General features: G+C 47.1%; 1 protein-coding gene across 1 annotated transcript in view; it reads right to left on the reverse strand.

Moving 5' to 3' along the window:
* LOC139575798 (transmembrane protein 266-like) overlaps positions 1–19852 on the reverse strand; it is a 53470-nt gene that overhangs the window by 26796 nt on the left and 6822 nt on the right. The window contains exon 3 of the mRNA XM_071401111.1: positions 16152–16373. Coding sequence (XP_071257212.1) covers positions 16152–16373 — 222 coding nt within the window. The remainder of the gene's footprint in view (positions 1–16151; positions 16374–19852) is intronic.

A 19852-nucleotide genomic window follows, 5' to 3' on the forward strand; every position in this document is an offset into this window, starting at 1 on the left:
GTAGCCAAAACAATGGCCTGCCCAACATTCTTATACATGACCCAAAACATGATGGGCTGTTAACTACTTAATTAACTCAGGAACTACACCTGTGTGGAAGCACCTGCTTTCAATATACTTTGTATCTCACATTTACTCAAGTGTTTCCATTATTTTGGCAGTTACCTGTACATTACAATTACTTATTTCTGATTGAGCGGACCTATGCAGCGTTTACTGTGAATGCCTTTAAATTTCAATCGCGCTATAGCACTGAACTTCCGCGATACGGATTGAATCGAGCCCTCTTCTCTCATCCGCTCAAGGAAGGACCAACACCAGACTATGTCACAGACGAGGGCCTGCAGAAAGGGGTTCATCATGGACATGACATCACATAGGCTACACTCTGAGGAATCAACAAACAATGACACACCAGACAGCCTAAATATGGACAGCACCTATGTCCTTAACTCATGTCTGGACATCCCAAAGGAACACACTCTGACACTCTCTCACCCTCATGCATTATTTCTCTCTCTCTCTCTCTCTCTCTCTCTCTCTCTGGTTTTCATGCACTCTCCCTCTATCTCTTTCTATGATGCTCTCTTCCTGTCTCTGTTTCTGTCGCTCACTCCATCTCTCTCCCTCTTCACACGTCTGCTTAGGACAGGTTGATAAAGGCATCAGTGGAGCCCTGGTGGGGAGGAGATTGAACCGGGCTGGACAGGGAAACAGAGGAGGTAGATTAAATCATGCTATCAATATGACCGAGCGGAGCGGGCAAGGAGTGTGGTGCTAAACACAGCAATCAGCCAACATCCCTCCCTCAGAGTGCAGACGGTCCATGATAAAGGACTGCAACTCCTACACACACTGACTGACTGCAGCAGATGATACACCACCTCTCTCTCTCTCATCTCCTATTTGCCTTCATCAGGGCTCGGATTAGAACAGTCCTTATCAGCCAATCACAGATGATTTGTGATTGGGAACAGGAGGATTGAGCTGCCTTCATTTCCCTTTCCTCCCTTCCTTCCCTTCAAACACATTATCAGGAAGTGACCTTTTAGATCATTCCAGGAAATATAGACCTACTCACTGGCTCCCGAGTGAAGAAAGAGAGAGAGAGAGAGAGAGAGAGAGAACAATTGAGGACCAACTCAGAAGTATTTCACTGAACTGAACTTCTTGAGGTATTGTATTGACTGGAAGCCTTTCTCTGAAATATATTATGGCATTCAAATTCATAAACAATCCTTCAGCTAGCACAAATCTCATTGCTGCTGTGGCGCGGAGCAGGCCCCTTTGATAATGTATAGAGTCCAACTTCTGACTAACTGAAGCTTAAGATCATTACTAAATTAAAGACCCTGGGATTAAACACCTCCTTCTGCAACTGGATCCTGGACTTCCTGACAGGCCGCCCCCAGGTGGTGAGGGTAGCAAAAAAAACTCAATCTGACCCTCAAAACAGGGGCCCCTCAGGGGTGCGTGCTTAGTCCCCTCCTGTACTCTCTGTTCACCCACGACTGCGTGGCCATGATCACCGACGACGATGACACAGCCTACAGGAAGGAGGTCAGAGACCTGGCAGTACGGTGCCAGGACAAGAACCTCTCCCACCATGTCAGCAAGACAAAGGAATTGATCGTGGATTACAGGAAACGGAGGGCCGAGCACGCCCCCATCCACATCGACGGGCTGTAGTGGAGCAGGTCGAGAGCTTCAAGTTTATCGGTGTCCACATCACTAAGGAATTATTATGGTCCACGCACACCGACACAGTCATGAAGAGGGCACGATAACGCCTCTTCCCCCCAGGAGGTTGAAAAGATTTGGCATGTGCCCTCAGATCCTCAAAAAGGTATATAGCTGCACCATTGAGAGCATCTTGACATGCTGCATCACCTCTTGGTATGGCAACTGCTTGGCATCCGACTGAAGGCGCTACAGAAGGTAGTGCGTACAGCCTAGTACATCACTGGGGCCGAGCTCCCAGCCTTCCAGGACCTCTATACCAGGTGGTGTCAGAGGAAGACCCTAAAAACGGTCAAAGACTCCAGCCAAGTCATAGACTGTTGTCTCTGCTTCTGCATGGCAAGCGGTACCGATGCACCAAGTCTGGAACCAACAGGACCCTGAACAGCATCTACCTCCAACCCGTAAGACTGCTAAATAGCTAGTTACTGTAAATAGTTAACAAATAGCTACCCAGACTATCTGCATTGCACTCTTTTGACTCATCACATACGCTGCTGTTACTGTTTACTATCTATCCTGTTGCCTAGTCACTTTATCCCTACCTAAATGTACATATCGACCTCAATTACCTCGTACCCCTGTACATCGACTCGGTACTGGTACCCGTGTATTTAGCCAAGTTATCGTTACTCATTGTGTATATTTTTTCTGTTTGCATTTCAATGTTAGTCAGAGTGTTAGAGTGTGTGCGAGAGAGAGAGAGAGAGAGAGAGAGCGAGAGAGAGAGAGAGAGAGAGAGAGAGAGAGAGAGAGAGAGAGAGAGAGAGAGAGAGAGAGAGAGAGAGAGAGAAATACACAAGAGCCATATAGCATTGAGGAAAGAACAGGGGCCTCCTCCCTCACAGGGCAGTGAACAAAACTTCTTCCCCCACAGGGCAGTGAACTAGACCTTCCTCCATCACAGGGCAGAGAACCAAAACTTCCTCCCTCACAGGGCAGTGAACAAAACTTCCTCCCTCACAGGGCAGTGAACTAAACCTTCCTCACAGGGCAGAGAACCAAAACTTCCTCCCTCACAGAGCAGTGAACTAAATCTCTCTCCCTCACAGGGCAGTGAATTAAACCTTTCTCCCTCACAGGGCAGTGAACAAAACCTTCCTCCCTCACAGGGCAGTGAACAAAACCTTCCTCCCTCACAGGGCAGTGAACTAAACCAATCACCCTCACATGGCAGTGAACTAAACCTTCCACCCTCACAGGGCAGTGAACAAAACCTTCCTCCCTCACAGGGCAGTGAACTAAACCTTCCTCCCTCACAGGGCAGTGAACCAAACCTTCCTCCCTCACAGGGCAGTGAACAAAACCTTCCTCCCTCACAGGGCAGTGAACTAAACCATCCACCCTCACATGGCAGTGAACTAAACCATCCACCCTCACAGGGCAGTGAACTAAACCATCCACCCTCACATGGCAGTGAACTAAACCTTCCACCCTCACAGGGCAGTGAATGAAAACTTCCTCCCTCGCAGGCAGTGAACTAAAACTTCCAGTCCTAATGACAACTTACTCCCCCCTTGGCTGATTCCAAATTCAATCTCACCTGACAAATATGAACAGTCAACCATGGCAGGGTGGCGTGCCTCTCAAACTGCTCCCCACAAAAACAAATGTTCCCGCCAGCTAGGTTTCGCTGCCTGGGCCCACACACAAAGGTTTCTACTAAAGCAAGCGTGGAGAGGTGAATACCAACTAAGCACAAAATATATACTGAGTATCAGAGATGTGTTGAGATCGCAGGTAATTACTTTTACATTTGAAAGGTTCCCCGTTACTGATACTTAGGCACCACTGATCACGACAACCTCAGCCTGAAACTGACAAACAGAAAGAGTACATAAGTCTAGGTGAGTTTTCAGGACTATCAAACTTAAGGAAATATTACATTGTAAAAAGGCTATTTATAAGGTTATGTATAAACTATTGATGAGACAAATGATTGCCTGACTAATACTGATTAATTCATATTAATATCAAATAGGAAAATGTATGTATTCTAGCAATGAAAATGGACAGTTACTATTAGAACTATATCAATCCTACTGTATAATGAATAATAATGATTGTTTCTCAGCCTGGGTTGGAGTCAACCCTGCCCCTCTGTAATCCAGTTGTTGTTATAGTAACTACAGTGGTATCTCTCCTACAGGGTTAGTGAATTAGTGTTCCAAGCTGTCACGCCCTGACTTTAGTTATATTTGCTTTCTTTATTATTTGGTTAGGTCAGGGTGTGACAAGGGGTGGTTTGTTTAGTTTTTGTATTGTCTAGGGGTTTTGTCTTGTCTAAGGTTTTTTGTTATCTATGGGGATTTTGTATTGTCTAGGGGTTGTAGGTTTATGGTGGCCTGAGTGGGTTCCCAATCAGAGACAGCTGTTTATCGTTGTCTCTGATTGGGGAGCCTATTTAGGTTGCCATTTTCCATGTTGGTTTGGTGGGTAGTTGTCCATGTTTAGTTGCCTGTGAGCACTATGTTGGCGTCACGTTTCGGTTGTTATGTTGTTAAGTGTTCTTCGTGGAATTAAAATAATTATTCAAATCGCGCTGCACCTTGGTCCACTCCTTTAAACGGCCGTGACACAAGCAGCCCACAGGGGCACTATTCTATTTATTTAGCAGAGCAACACACAACAATGAGTCCTGCTCCTGAGACTTGTTAACATGGCTAACAATGAAGATGATCTGGGTTGAGGATGATCAAGTTTCAAGGTGTATTGTCAAATGCACAGGTACAGTGAATGCTTAACTTGTGAGCCCTACCCAACAGTGCAGTATTCAATATCAAAACAGTGTAACAAATAAAATGAGAAAAAAAATCCACTTATCTGTAGTGTAGAGAATAGTAAAATAGCCCTTGACTACCCTCGACCTGTGTGGCACTTGGTGGGAGGTGTAGAAGGTCATTCTGGATGCATCAACAGGTAAATGTGTAAAAGAAGGGTATATTTTTTCTCTGAGTACATTTGGATGGATATAGGGAGAAAAAAGAGGGCGAGATAACAAGAGTGGATGTAGGGGAAAAGTGAGAAGAGTGTCACGTCCTGACCTTAGAGATCCTTTTAATTCTCTATTTTGGTTAGGTCAGGGTGTGACTAGGGTGGGCAATCTAGTTTTCCTATTTCTTTGTTTGGCCTGGTATGGTTTCCAATCAGAGGCAGCTATCTATCGTTGTCTCTGATTGGGGATCATACTTAGGCAGCCTTTTTTTCCACCTTTAGTTTGTGGGATCTTGTCTATGTCTAGTTGCCTGCGAGCACTACATAGCTTCACGTTTTGTTGCTCTTTGTTATTTTTGTTTGTGAGTTTCATCGGAATAAAACATGTGGGAACTCTATGCACGCTGCGAGAGAGAGAAAGAGGGCTGTTCTTGAACACGACGCAACGCAGAGTGCCTGGATATAGCCCTTAGCCGTAGTGTATTGGCCATATACCACAAACCCCTGAGGTCCTTATTGCTTAATTCTAATATAAATGCTATTGTGTATACCAATCATCATTCAGAAATCAAACCACCCAGTTGTAGTGTCACTTGATATCAAGCTTCAAAAACTCATGACTTTGACATACGTACGTCCCTCACCTCTATCAAACTTTACGCGATCCTAATCTCTCGTGGACAGACGCATGTAACATAAATGGTATCGTAGCTTCTGTCAACAGACTGTGGGATGCGACAACTAATAAGGAACTTTGTTCCGGTGCACAGGTTTTCCTCACTGATCATTTGGACAAATCAAGACTTCGCAGGTGCTCACAGCTTTAGAATTTCAGAAGGGGGAGATTTGGCACATAGACTTGCCCGAAACTTGCAGAAGAGGGGTGGAGCTACCACCCTGCTTCTGCTCCTCAGTGTAGCATGTTTTCTAACATACTGTATCTCCCCCCAGAATTCATCAAGCATCTGACACAATTACGCAAGATTTTAGTTCTGGGTTTTTGAGACCAAGTCCTGATCACACTCTCAATCCTCAACACACACCCTGTTCATGATCCAGCCAGGGGAGTTTCACTTCACCCACTGCAGAAAAAGACGTTTTAAAATTCAAGATGTTCTTTGCCTGAGAAATAGCCTTTTAATACAGGTTAAAGTGAGATAGATCTACCTGCGTCTGGAGTGAAGCTGACAAGCTGCTCTGAGCTAATAGGTTTTTCCCAGGACAGTTGATCTCTTTCCCTCTTAGCCAGAAAAGCAATCTCACACTTTGCATGTCTGTGAATATCAACCACCACCGCTGCCATAGCTCTCTCTGCCTCTTCCCTCCTGTCAAGGTGATTCAATCTGGGTCCATTTGGGGGAGGGGGTGGGGGGCAGGATGTGGACACAGAGCGGGGAGGCTGGGTCTATTTGGAGGGCCTGTTGTGGGCTCTGCACAGATTAGCCTATACTCCATGTGTTGGATAAGGTGTTGAAACCGTACAATCTCAGAAACACTCACATATATCCTTGGAGACTTCCTATAGCATTTGTCTACATATGCAGAGGTAGGACAGTTAAGAGACTCAGCAAAACACAACTACAGTAAAGTTTAATCTCAACATTCAAATCAAATCAAATTTTGGCAACACTTCACTTGACACCCAGTGTCATAACACTTTATGACAGTCATAACCATGTCATAATATGTCAACAGCTGACATAACTTGTCAGAATGTGGTCATAACACTGACATGACCCATATAGTTACACCTGTTGTGACATATATTGTGTTATTCTATGGCTGGTTATGACACCTACATAAGTGTGTCAAAACCCACATTTATTCAAATGAGTTTTTTCCCTGCCAAGAAGTTTCCTTTCGCCTGAAAGTTTGTTTATTAAATCCTTTGTTGTTGTTGTAATGAATTCTTTACAGTCATGTTTTTGTCATCAAATTTTAAATAACTTGTAGAAAATACATTTTATGACACTGCCACGAAGCATTATGACCATCCTGTGTCACTTTACTTGGACTAAGAAAATACACTTTATGACATTGTCAAGAAGCATTATGACCATCATAATCATATAAACCAGATAGGCCTATCACGTACATGCCCTGATGTCAGTCATCAGTCAAAAAGAGAGTGTCTTGTCCTGCTCCTGAAATCTGCTCCTGCATTCACCCCAGTCATCAACAAACAGAGCATTGGGGTAGGTGCATGTCTGACATCAATGTGTGCGCAATTATAATGATAATTTAACATGGTCAATTTCCCCCAAAATGTTATAACATAAACATACTGTTGACATGTAGGCTATGGTGAAATGTAATGTTTTGTCATGTGTGGTAGTTTTTGTGTGTTTTTCACTTTTATGTAGGTGTCATAACCAGCCATAAAATAACGCAATATGTCAAATCAAATTTTATTTGTCACATACACATGGTTAGCAGATGTTAATGCGAGTGTAGCGAAATGCTTGTGCTTCTAGTTCCGACCATGCAGTAATATCTAACAAGTAATCTAACAATTTCACAACAACTACCTTATACACACAAGTGTATAGGAATGAATAAGAATATGTACATAAAAATATATGAATGAGTGATGGCCGAACGGTAAAAGCAAGATGCAGTAGATGGTATAGAGTACAGTATATACATATGAGATGAGTAATGTAGGGTATGTAAACATTATATAAAGTGGCATTGTTTAAAGTGGCTAGTGATACATTTATTACATCCAATTTTTTATTATTAAAGTGGCTAGAGATTTGAGTCAGTATGTTGGCAGCAGCCACTCAATGTTAGTGATGGCTGTTTAACAGTCTGATGGCCTTGAGATAGAAGCTGTTTTTCAGTCTCTCGGTCCCTGCTTTGATGCACCTGTACTGACCTCGCCTTCTGGATGATGTCGGGGTGAACAGGCAGTGGCTCGGGTGGTTGTTGTCCTTGATGATCTTAGTGGCCTTCCTGTGACATCGGGTGCTGTAGGTGTCCTGGAGGGCAGGTAGTTTGCCCCCGGTGATGCGTTATGCAGACCTCACTACCCTCTGGAGAGCCCTGCGGTTGTGGGCGGAGCAGTTGCACCTTCTCCACTGCGGCCCCGTCGATATGGATGGGGGAGTGCTCCCTCTGATGTCTCATTTGATTTATTTTTCTGGCACAACTCTGCCAGGCATCCTCACTTCCTTCATGTCTCGTCATTGTTGGTAATCAGGCCTACCACTGTTGTGTCATCTGCAAACTTAATGATTGAGTTGGAGACGTGCGTGGCCACGCAGTCATGGGTGAACAGGAAGTACAGGAGTGCATTGTGATATACAGTATGTGTGTAGAGAGAGCGAGAGAGAGTAGCTGTTTGACGAATACACCCCCAACTCTCCACCTCAGCTCTGTCCAGGCGCAGAACCACTTGTCTGTAGTCCTCCCTTGGGCAGACAGACAGACAGATGTCTCCAGGAGATAACAAGGTCTCTGGCTGGTGATTCCCATGGTGGCTGAAGACAACATCCTCTGCTCTTTCATTTCATCAGTCCAAATTGGCCGGCCCGGTTACGAATCCAGAGAATGCTTAATGCCACAAAGTAGTACTTTAACATTCTGCACTCCTAGCCAGTCACTGTGACTGATTTGTATTAGAGTTATCTATCTGAGAGAAAAACAAAGTCCTCAATGCCATAATGGCTTTAAGTAATCACTCAGGATAGAATGCACTTTGTTGTGGGACTAGAAGGGACTACCAGGATCAACTAAAATATGAAAATGGGCCAACCAAATCATTATTTCCTATATGGAATATTTGGACTCTTGGACCTGGACTGGTGTAGTGGCCATGAAGAGAGGGATGTTTTTATGGGATGTAATGTTTCCTCCTCTTCCTCCAGTACCACCAGGACACTGCATTTAGATGGGCCATCTGGCCCTGCAGCAGAGTGCTCCCAGTCCCAGTCCCTCTCTGAGCTCGGATCACATATTCACAGCGGTGAGATCAGCGACATATGCTTCTGCTCCCGATACCACCCATGTCTGGCATCCAACCGCACGCTGGTCAGTGATCTGGGAGATGACATCATTCCGGTAACGTTGTGTGTGCCGTGGTGTGTTTTTTGCACCCATTCTGTTTGACTCCATAGTAAGCTACCCAATGCTCCTCTAGCATGGACAACATACCACCCAAGTTAAGCTGAAATGCAAAAACACCCACACAAAAACTCCCACACAAAAGACACCTACAGAAAAAAAGCAACAACAAACAAAAACAGCTTGACTGCTAAGAGAGAAACAGAGAGACAGAGAAAGAGGGAGAGAGAGTGTGAAAGAGAAAAAACAGAGAGAGAGAGAAGAGAGAGGGGGAGTGCGATGAAAGTGCTGAACACAAGTCCGTCCCACGCCACCTTGATCCTCCGAACGGGAGGCACTTCCTGGTTAGACAGGAAGATGGATGACCTCAACTCTATTAATAACTGAGCTCCACTTACCATGGCCTCTGTGTGTGTGTGTGTGTGTGTGTGTGTGTGTGTGTGTGTGTGTGTGTGTGTGTGTGTGTGTGTGTGTGTGTGTGTGTGTGTGTGTGTGTGTGTGTGTGTGTGTGTGTGTGTGTGTGTGTGTGTGTGTGTGTGTGTGTGTGTGTGTGTGTGTGCGCGCCAAAACTGCTAACACTGTAACTTCCCCCTGAAGCTAGCTAAAAACAACTACCTCCCCCAATGTCGCCCACGCCTCCTGCCTACTGATAGATATGCTACATTATAACAGCGCAGTGTGCTTACAGTAAAACCAACCTCCTGCATGCACGTGTGGGTCTTTTCCATCCTTCCTCACAGAAACAGGGACTCATGCAAACCAAACCAAAGGTTCCTGCATGGTTCCTCTGTAACTTTTTGTCCATTGAGATATGTTATGTCTGAATGAGTGTGTTTGACAGGAGGGGAATAAGGTCTAGGGATAAACTCAAGGCATTTTATTAACATTTAACACTCTGATATTCAGAAATGGGGAGATTTTTCTGCAGAGAGAGGAGAGACATAGACAGAGATATATGAAAAGAGAGAGAAAGATGGAGAGAGAGAGAAAGAGAGAGAGAGAATGCTCTGCAGATAGGGAGAGAGAGAGAGAGAGAGAGAGAGAGAATGCTCTGCAGATAGAGAGACAAAGAGAGAGCCTATCTGGATGTTGGAAGGCACCACTGAAGGAGCTGTGCTAGTCCTAATGAAATGTGACAGGCAGACATAAACTTGAATATGAAGTGAACCATGATTGCAGACGATTAGATAACAATCACTACGTACTGCAGCCAGAGAGCTTGTGTGTCTGCCCTCGCTTTCTCTCTGTCTGTGGTGTGTGTGTGTGTGTGTGTGTGTGTGTGTGTGTGTGTGTGTGTGTGTGTGTGTGTGTGTGTGTGTGTGTGTGTGTGTGTGTGTGTGTGTGTGTGTGTGTGTGTGTGTGTGTGTGTGTGTGTGTGTGTGTGTGTGTGTGTGTGAATTGCCTGTAGTCTGAATCCGCATGTGTAGTGGAGTAGGGGCTGTGGAGTAGGGGGGGCTGTGGAGTAGGGGGGGGCTGTGGTGTAGGGTGGGTCTGTGAAGTGGGAGGGCTGTAGAGTAGGGGGGGCTGTAGAGTAGGGGGGGCTGTAGAGTAGGGGGGGCTGTAGAGTAGGGGGGGCTGTAGAGTAGGGGGGAGCTGTAGAGTAGGGGGGACTGTAGAGTAGGGGGGGCTGTAGAGTAGGGGGGGCTGTAGAGTAGGGGGGAGCTGTAGAGTAGGGGGGACTGTAGAGTAGGGGGGGCTGTAGAGTAGGGGGGACTGTAGAGTAGGGGGGGCTGTAGAGTAGGGGGGAGCTGTAGAGTAGGGGGGACTGTAGAGTAGGGGGGGCTGTAGAGTAGGGGGGACTGTAGAGTAGGGGGGGCTGTAGAGTAGGGGGGGCTGTAGAGTAGGGGGGAGCTGTAGAGTAGGGGGGGCTGTAGAGTAGGGGGGACTGTAGAGTAGGGGAGACTGTAGAGTAGGGGGGGCCGTGGAGTAGGGGGGGCCGTGGAGTAGGGGGCACTGTAGAGTAGGGGGGCCTGTAGAGTAGGGGGGACTTTAGAGTAGGGGGGACTTTAGAGTAGGGGGACTGTAGAGTAGGGGGGCTGTAGAGTAGGGGGGACTGTAGAGTAGGGGCTGTGGAGAAGAGAGAGATAACAGAAAGTTGTGGAGTTGTGGAGTAGGGGGGGGGCTGTGGTGTAGGGTGGGTCTGTGAAGTGGGAGGGCTGTAGAGTAGGGGGGGCTGTAGAGTAGGGGGGGCTGTAGAGTAGGGGGGGCTGTAGAGTAGGGGGGAGCTGTAGAGTAGGGGGGACTGTAGAGTAGGGGGGGCTGTAGAGTAGGGGGGAGCTGTAGAGTAGGGGGGAGCTGTAGAGTAGGGGGGACTGTAGAGTAGGGGGGGCTGTAGAGTAGGGGGGACTGTAGAGTAGGGGGGGCTGTAGAGTAGGGGGGGCTGTAGAGTAGGGGGGAGCTGTAGAGTAGGGGGGACTGTAGAGTAGGGGGGGCTGTAGAGTAGGGGGGGCTGTAGAGTAGGGGGGACTGTAGAGTAGGGGGGAGCTGTAGAGTAGGGGGGACTGTAGAGTAGGGGGGGCCGTGGAGTAGGGGGCACTGTAGAGTAGGGGGGACTGTAGAGTAGGGGGGGCTGTAGAGTAGGGGGGGCTGTAGAGTAGGGGGGGCTGTAGAGTAGGGGGGAGCTGTAGAGTAGGGGGGGCTGTAGAGTAGGGGGGACTGTAGAGTAGGGGGGAGCTGTAGAGTAGGGGGGGCTGTAGAGTAGGGGTGACTGTAGAGTAGGGGGGAGCTGTAGAGTAGGGGGGAGCTGTAGAGTAGGGGGGGCTGTAGAGTAGGGGGGGCTGTAGAGTAGGGGGGGCTGTAGAGTAGGGGGGAGCTGTAGAGTAGGGGGGACTGTAGAGTAGGGGGGAGCTGTAGAGTAGGGGGGGCTGTAGAGTAGGGGGGCCTGTAGAGTAGGGGGGACTTTAGAGTAGGGGGGACTTTAGAGTAGGGGGACTGTAGAGTAGGGGGGCTGTAGAGTAGGGGGGACTGTAGAGTAGGGAGGGCTGTAGAGTAGGGGGGACTGTAGAGTAGGGGCTGTGGATAAGAGAGAGATAACAGAAAGTTCAGCTCCATCTTCACAATGCTACAGGCCCTGATATACAAACATGGCCGTCGGTCGGTGATGGTAGGTGCTTCATCACAGGGTGAATCCCAAATGGCACCCTAAGTCCCTATGTAGTGCAGTACTTTGACCAGGCCCATTGACACACACACACACACACAGCAGGTTGACGTGAGAGGCTTTCTCTTGATTAATCTCCACCACTTCAGCCCCACTAGAGGTTGCTACTGAACTACACCCAGCCTCTTGCTGCAGCACAGTGATAAAATACAACCTCTGTGGATCAAACACTAGCTGCATACGGTCACTGTACCCATGAAGTCAGCAATGAACACGATAGCAAAGTCAAGTTTGGTACCCGATCAAGCCCTGCAATCCCTGCACATCATTCACAGAGTAAAGTTATAAGAGACATGGTTCTAATTGACCTCTTGGAGATGTTCCCATTTACAATAAACGTTTCCTTTGCTAAATGTAGGACAGTTATCATACAGAGAATGATACATGCTGACTGAAATCAGAGGGGTTCTACTCAGTATGACTGTCCACTGTCTCTCATTCTTGATGAAATAACTACATTGTGTTGTTGTGAGATTCTCATTTCAGAGTACATGCTCCTGTAAGTGTTACAATATTCAGTATTACAGTCTCTCTCTCTCTCTCTCTCTCTCTCTCTCTCTCTCTCTCTCCCTCTCACACTCCCTCTCTCTCTCTCTCTCTCCTCTTCTCCCTCCCTCCGTACATCCCTACACCCCTCTCTCTCTAAGAGCAGATGAGCCACCTAATGCAGACAGGGAAGGCAATCCACTTTTCTGTAGAGAGTCAGTGGACCACAGGACACATTCCTCTCTGAGATACATTATCAATTTGATGGCCATGTTGGATTTCCACCCCCTCCCTGTACTGCTGCTATTGATGCCGCCAGCGTCTCTATTCCTCCCAGCTTCACTTCATCATTCAGCAGCTACGGCAATAAAGCAGGAACATTTCCCTCCCATTTCCTTTATGAAGGTGGTTTTCTCTCTCTTTAGAATTTGGTCTTGTTCCCACAGCAGTCAATCCTGAACCAAAAGGGTTCTTCCTAAACTCAAACTGAAAGGTCAAACACTTTATATTGTTTGTGACACTCAAAGGCTAGAGAGTGACCACCATGGACCACAAATCAAATTGTAAACATGATACAATATTATGGCTGTCTTGCTACAGTAGTGAGTGTCTCCATTAAATATTGCTACTAAAGGTCACTAAGAGGAATGAGGTTTGCTGCTGTTGTCCAAGGAGGGCTGATCGATACGGTAATAAGCAGACAGAAGCACGTGCGTAAGCATTCAGGAGCTAACACTGCTGAAACCCACAGAATAATATTGGGTGAATCTCAAGTGCAGGTTCCTCACCTCGGACCTTCTCCTCCAATGAGTTTTGCGAAAGAGGTGAGAGGACACAAGGAATCAAAGAAATACAAATGAAATTGACCCATGGTGCCCCCAGGCCTAGAGGACACAGGTTTGACTGACACCTTCCCATCACCTGGCTAATAGCCATCTTTAACAGGGATTCACCCTTGAGTCCTTTACTATGGAGCCAGTGCCACCTCTGATGCTGAATCCTAATGGGGAGGAGGGACCAAACGCCTGATAATGATGATTGGTGTTCCATTTAAGGTGTACTCCAGATAGAACAAGTTCCTGCCTCGTGGATTTAAAAGTTGTTGTTTTTTTATTAGGATCCCCGTCTTCCTGGGGTCCACACAAAACATGAAACATGACATAATACAGAACATTAATAGACAAGAACAGCTCAAGGATAGAACTACATCAATAAAACAAAATACGAAAGGCACACGTAGCCTACATATCAATACATACATACTAACTATCTAGGTCAAATAGGGGAGAGGAGTTGTGCCGTGAGGTGTTGCTTTATCTGTTTTTTGAAACCAGGTTTGCTGTTCCATTGAGCAATATGAGATGGAACGGAGTTCCATGCAATAATGGCTCTATATGGGAAATGGGATTTCATTAAATGTCATGTAGAGAATGATAACTTTTACTACTCCCACTGACAGGATTTTTACAAGCAGCCATTTTGCACTAATGACTTGGATATGAAATAGTGACCCTGACAGTAATGTAGTTGAAGTAGTACTGCTGTGGTAACATACAGGTCAAATCACCTTCAAACCAATGATGGACAATTCCTGTGTTTTGGCCCATACACAGCCAGCAGATTTCACAACAAGCAGAACTACAAAAACAGTGTGACATAGGCATGGCATTCTCTGTTGTGCAGCAGGGAGTAGCTAGCTACTGTGTGTTGCACTTTTGACATGAAAATGGGGCAAACGAGAGATGTAGCCTGTGAGCTCACAGCATCATGATGAGACAACAACAGTAATGTGTTAGTGTCAGCATTGCACTGCCCACTGTTGACTGTGCGTCTGTAGGATCCATCTGTTTAAGGGGCACGGCTGATAGCTGGCGAACACTGAGCCTAGTGGAGTGAGACCTGATCTGGTGTCAAACGGAGTGCTTGGAAGGGAAGGTGTGTGTCTGTTTGGGATGCTGGATCGTAAAGCCAAAGCATATGGTGTTGTTTATCTGGACTCACAGTAAGAACCAGGTCTGAGTCACTATTACTGGACAGGATGCCATTGCAATACGGCAATACAGGGACCGTGTTTTTACTGTATAATGAAAGAGACAATCTGTTAAGAGTCTTAACAGATTGTCTCTTTCATTATACAGTAAAAACACGGTCCCTGCACGTCTGTTACTGTATGGTCTTAACTTAAGACCATACAGTAACAGACGTGCAGGGACCGTGTTTTTACTGTATAATGAAAGAGACAATCTGTTAACCATACAGTAACAGACGTGCAGGGACCGTGTTTTTACTGTATAATGAAAGAGACAATCTGTTAAGACCATACAGTAACAGACATGCAGGGACCGTGTTTTTACTGTATAATGAAAGAGACAATCTGTTAAGACCATACAGTAACAGACGTGCAGGGACCGTGTTTTTACTGTATAATGAAAGAGACAATCTGTTAAGACCATACAGTAACAGACGTGCAGGGACCGTGTTTTTACTGTATAATGAAAGAGACAATCTGTTAAGACCATACAGTAACAGACGTGCAGGGACCGTGTTTTTACTGTATAATGAAAGAGACAATCTGTTAAGACCATACAGTAACAGACGTGCAGGGCAGCTAAAATAGCCTGGGACCTCATCCATCACACATCAACCTAACACCTTACAATTCTGGTTAAGGGTAGAAAATGGAACTGGCAGTGTCACAAGTAAGGTAAACTATGGATGTTGCAATATAGGTCTTGGAAGAGCACAGTACATTCAGGGGATGCATTTAGACCTTCATAGGAAATTTATGGAGACCAAATAGCAAATATGAATCCGTTTATCACTGACGGACACATATCCCCTGTGTTGTAGCTACAGTACTGGCTATGAGTTAAACAGGACCAAGGGTATCATGTGAGATTGAACATCATCCATACTTCTCCCTCTGTGTTGGCCAATGTACCATTAGCATAACTGACACTGTACATGGCGGTGTGTTCCTGCCCTCCTTCCCAGCCTTCACTCTGTTAAATGCTTGATGTACTGCATAATTATACATGACACCATATTCAATTACATCATTTCGTCTCACATTCAAACCAGAAGCAGGTCGTTTCTGAGGATAATTGGGAATTGATCATTTCCAAGGTGTGGAAAGTCATTAATAGAAACGTCTGCCCAAGATCTTTTCAAACCCTTATGAACCGTTGTAGATGCGTGCAAGGTTTGGACCTATTTGTGTAATGGCTGAAGTCTGTAAATAAAGCCACAGCGCCTGACCCTTCCCTATTGAGGTTTGGACCTATTGGTGTAATGGCTGAAGTCTGTAAATAAAGCCACAGCGCCTGACCCTTCCCTATTGAGGTTTGGACCTATTTGTGTAATGGCTGAAGTCTGTAAATAAAGCCACAGCGCCTGACCCTTCCCTATTGAGGTTTGGACCTATTTGTGTAATGGCTGAAGTCTGTAAATAAAGCCACAGCGCCTGACCCTTCCCTATTGAGGTTTGGACCTATTTGTGTAATGGCTGAAGTCTGTAAATAAAGCCACAGCGCCTGACCCTTCCCTATTGAGGTTTGGACCTATTTGTGTAATGGCTGAAGTCTGTAAATAAAGCCACAGCGCCTGACCCTTCCCTATTGAGGTTTGGACCTATTGGTGTAATGGCTGAAGTCTGTAAATAAAGACACAGCGCCTGACCCTTCCCTTCCCTAATCAATAGCTACCTACTGTACGGTCAGAACGCGTCAGTGCCTTTCAATGGATGAATACAGTTGTATTGCCTCACCCTTCCCTGTTGTCGTCCTCATCCAGGTTAGAGAGGAGCTGTGATCCGGCCAGGGAGAGGTCCAGGTGGGCCAGAGGAAGGTCCCTGTAGCCGAAGCTGACCAGCTGGACAGGAGCCATGCAGGACGGGTCCATCTCCTGCACACCATGCTCCTCCACTGGGTCTGGCTGGGAGATGATCTCCAGGTCTGATAGGCCTCCAGCCTGCTGCTCCACCACGTCACTAAACACACAGGGAGAGAAGACGACTGTGTTAGCCCACTGAGCTCAAGCCTCTTCACCTTCTAACTCCACTGGGTCTGGCTTCACCCTTTACCTCCAGGTCCGACAACCCAACCGCCTGCTCAACCATATCCCTAAACACAATGTTGTGGGCTGCTGGAGATCCAGATCCTATATCAAAGTCTGAGAATCAACACTATGAGATGATGGTGTTCATGTGTTACTTTGAAACAAACAAAACAGGGAAATAAAGTCCATTGAAGTGCTGTAGAAAAACACCAACTTGGCGATTGGCGATAAACAGCACACCTTGCATCAATGATATCTGATTGAAACACACACAGTGACCTGAGTAGTGGTAGAGGCTGAGCCTCTTCTGCAGGGGGGTACCAGAGCACCATGACAAAGGGAACAAACTGAGCATATCCAGTTATTTGACATGGATTATTGTCTGATATGCATGACTTCCTCTGTTGGGGTGGAACAAAAGTTGAAATGATACAAACACAGAAAGTTATTGAAAAAGCTCTGTCCTGTCGCACAATAGAACAAATAACAACATTATTCTGTCTCACTCCTGCCAAGTGTTAGCATTTCATCAAACAGGCAGACTGAACTTATAGACGTTAAATCGGTACCTACACTCTTAGAAAAAAATGTGCTATCTAGAATCTAAAAGGGTTATTTGGCTGTCCCCATAGGAGAACCCTTGAAGAATCCTTTTTGGTTCCAGGTAGAACCCTTTTGAATTCCATGTAGAACCCTTTCCACAGAGGGTTCTACATGGAACCCAAAAGAGTTCTACCTGGAAACAAAAGGGGTTCTCCTATGGGGACAGCTTAAGAACCATTATGGAACCCTTTTTTCTAAGAGTGTACGTCAACTGATGTTGCAAACACACACTGAGGGATACTGTTGTTTCATTCTCCTCTGTAGTATAGTTAAACACCTCTATACAGCTTTGTCAGCACCTCCAGAGTATGTATACATACTGTAATATATCAGAAGTTTCTATTGTGGGCCAGGCCTCTAGCAGCATCACACAGCCCATCCACAAGCCTCAGTTGTGCCCTGTGGTGCATATTTTTAGACCAGAGCAGATGCGGATGTATCATGTCTGCTCTCCTCTACGCTCACAAGCCTCCCATTGTCAGATGAGTGGATCGGAGCTCTTACAAATGTGAAGTTAGGAACGAGAGAAGTTGAGGAGAAGGGAGAGAAGAGGGAGGGTCTAAGCAGTCTCCCACTGATTCACTGATTCTCTCTCTCTCTCTCTCTCTCTCTCTCTCTCTCTCTCTCTCTCTCTCTCTCTCTCTCTCTCTCTCTCTCTCTCTCTCTCTCTCTCTCTCTCTCTCTCTACCTCCCACTCTTTCTCTCTCTATCTCCCCCTCTCACCCTCTCTCTCTCTCTCTCTCTCTCTCTCTCTCTCTCTCTCTCTCTCTCTCTCTCTCTCTCTGTATGTCTGTATGTCTGTCTGTCTGTCTGTCTGTCTGTCTGTCTGTCTGTCTGAGATTTGATCTCCACTGTGCTGTACTGAGGCGCTGTGATGCGTTCCACTGGGCTGTACTGTGAGGCGCTTTACTGGGCTGTACTGTGAGGCGCTTTACTGGGCTGTACTGTGAGGCGCTGTGAGGCGCTTTACTGGGCTGTACTGTGAGGCGCTGTGAGGCGCTCCACTGTGCTGTACTGTGAGGCGCTGTGAGGCGCTCCACTGGGCTGTACTGTGAGGCGCTCCACTGGGCTGTACTGTGAGGCGCTCCACTGTGCTGTACTGTGAGGCGCTGTGAGGCGCTCCACTGGGCTGTACTGTGAGGCGCTCCACTGTGCTGTACTGTGAGGCGCTCCACTGTGCTGTACTGTGAGGCGCTGTGAGGCGCTCCACTGGGCTGTACTGTGAGGCGCTCCACTGGGCTGTACTGTGAGGCGCTGTGAGGCGCTGTGAGGCACTCAACTGTGCTGTACTGTGAGGCGCTGTGAGGCGCTCCACTGGGCTGTACTGTGAGGCGCTCCACTGGGCTGTACTGTGAGGCGCTGTGAGGCGCTGTGAGGCACTCAACTGTGCTGTACTGTGAGGCGCTGTGAGGCACTCCACTGTGCTCTACTGTGAGGCGCTGTGAGGCACTCCACTGTGCTCTACTGTGAGGCGCTGTGAGGCACTCAACTGTGCTGTACTGTGAGGCACTCCACTGTGCTCTACTGTGAGGCGCTGTGAGGCACTCCACTGTGCTGTACTGTGAGGCGCTGTGAGGCACTCCACTGTGCTGTACTGTGAGGCGCTCCACTGGGCTGTGCCTTTAGGTTGTGTAATTATGAGACTTCACAGGGCTGTGGGTTTAGAAGGTCAGACAGTGCTCCAGTTGTACTCTAGCTCAGTCATCCTCCTCATCCTCCCCCTCCTCCTCCTCATCTCATCCTCCCCCTCCTGCACCCCCTCCTCCTCATCTCATCCTCCCCTCCTGCACCTCCTCATCTCATCCTCCCCCTCCTCCTCCTTCCCCTCCACCTGCTCCTCCACCTCATCCGCCTTCACCTCCTCGCCCACCTCCTCTCCCACCTTCTACTACTCCTCCTCCTCCTCCACCTCCTCCCCCACCTTCTACTCCTCCTACTCCTCCCCCTCCTTCTACTCCTCCACCTCCTCCTCCCCCACCTTCTCCTCTATCTCCACCTCCTCCTCCACCTTCACTTCCAACTCCTCAAGGCTAAGTAAAACAATATCGACCTCCTACACAATGAAAGAAAACCATCTTGTAGTTCCATTCTAAGTATTAAGAGATAAGTCAACAGTAATGGTCTGCTGATAGGATCAGGGTTGACCTGTGCAGTTGGAGGGCAGCCCCATCACCATCACTAGGACCAGGGTGTGCAGTAAAGTGCTTGTGTTGTGGGGAGTCAGTGGCCTCGGAGGCACCCAGGACCAATCTAATCTCTACAGTGACTCACTAACCTTCACAAGGACGACGGACACGGCGGACTGGGAGCAGACCACACCTGGAGTGGTTCCTACTGTATGTCCACGAACAAACAAACACAAACACACTGAACACACACACACACACACACACACACACACACACACACACACACACACACACACACACACACACACACACACACACACACACACACACACACACACACACACACACACACACACACACACACACACACGCACACATAGACACACATAGACACACATGCACACACACAGACGCACATACACAAATTAAACCCACATAGGCTGCACCCACGCATACTGTGCATGCTAGCATATCCAGGTGTGTTCTTCTGATACACATTCACATAAGAAATAGTTAAAGCGGTTAACAAGGATTTCTAAGGAAATTCTCACGATAAGCCTGACGGATAACAGTGTCTGTCTTGTGAAACAGAGAGGTTACATGGTACACATAATCAGTGGAGAAAGCTCTCTCTCTCTTACGAGCCTGGCACGCATCATCCCTAGCTGAACCCCCATCT

This window comes from Salvelinus alpinus, chromosome 5, assembly GCF_045679555.1.
Source record: "Salvelinus alpinus chromosome 5, SLU_Salpinus.1, whole genome shotgun sequence".
NCBI classification, from domain to species: domain Eukaryota; kingdom Metazoa; phylum Chordata; class Actinopteri; order Salmoniformes; family Salmonidae; genus Salvelinus; species Salvelinus alpinus.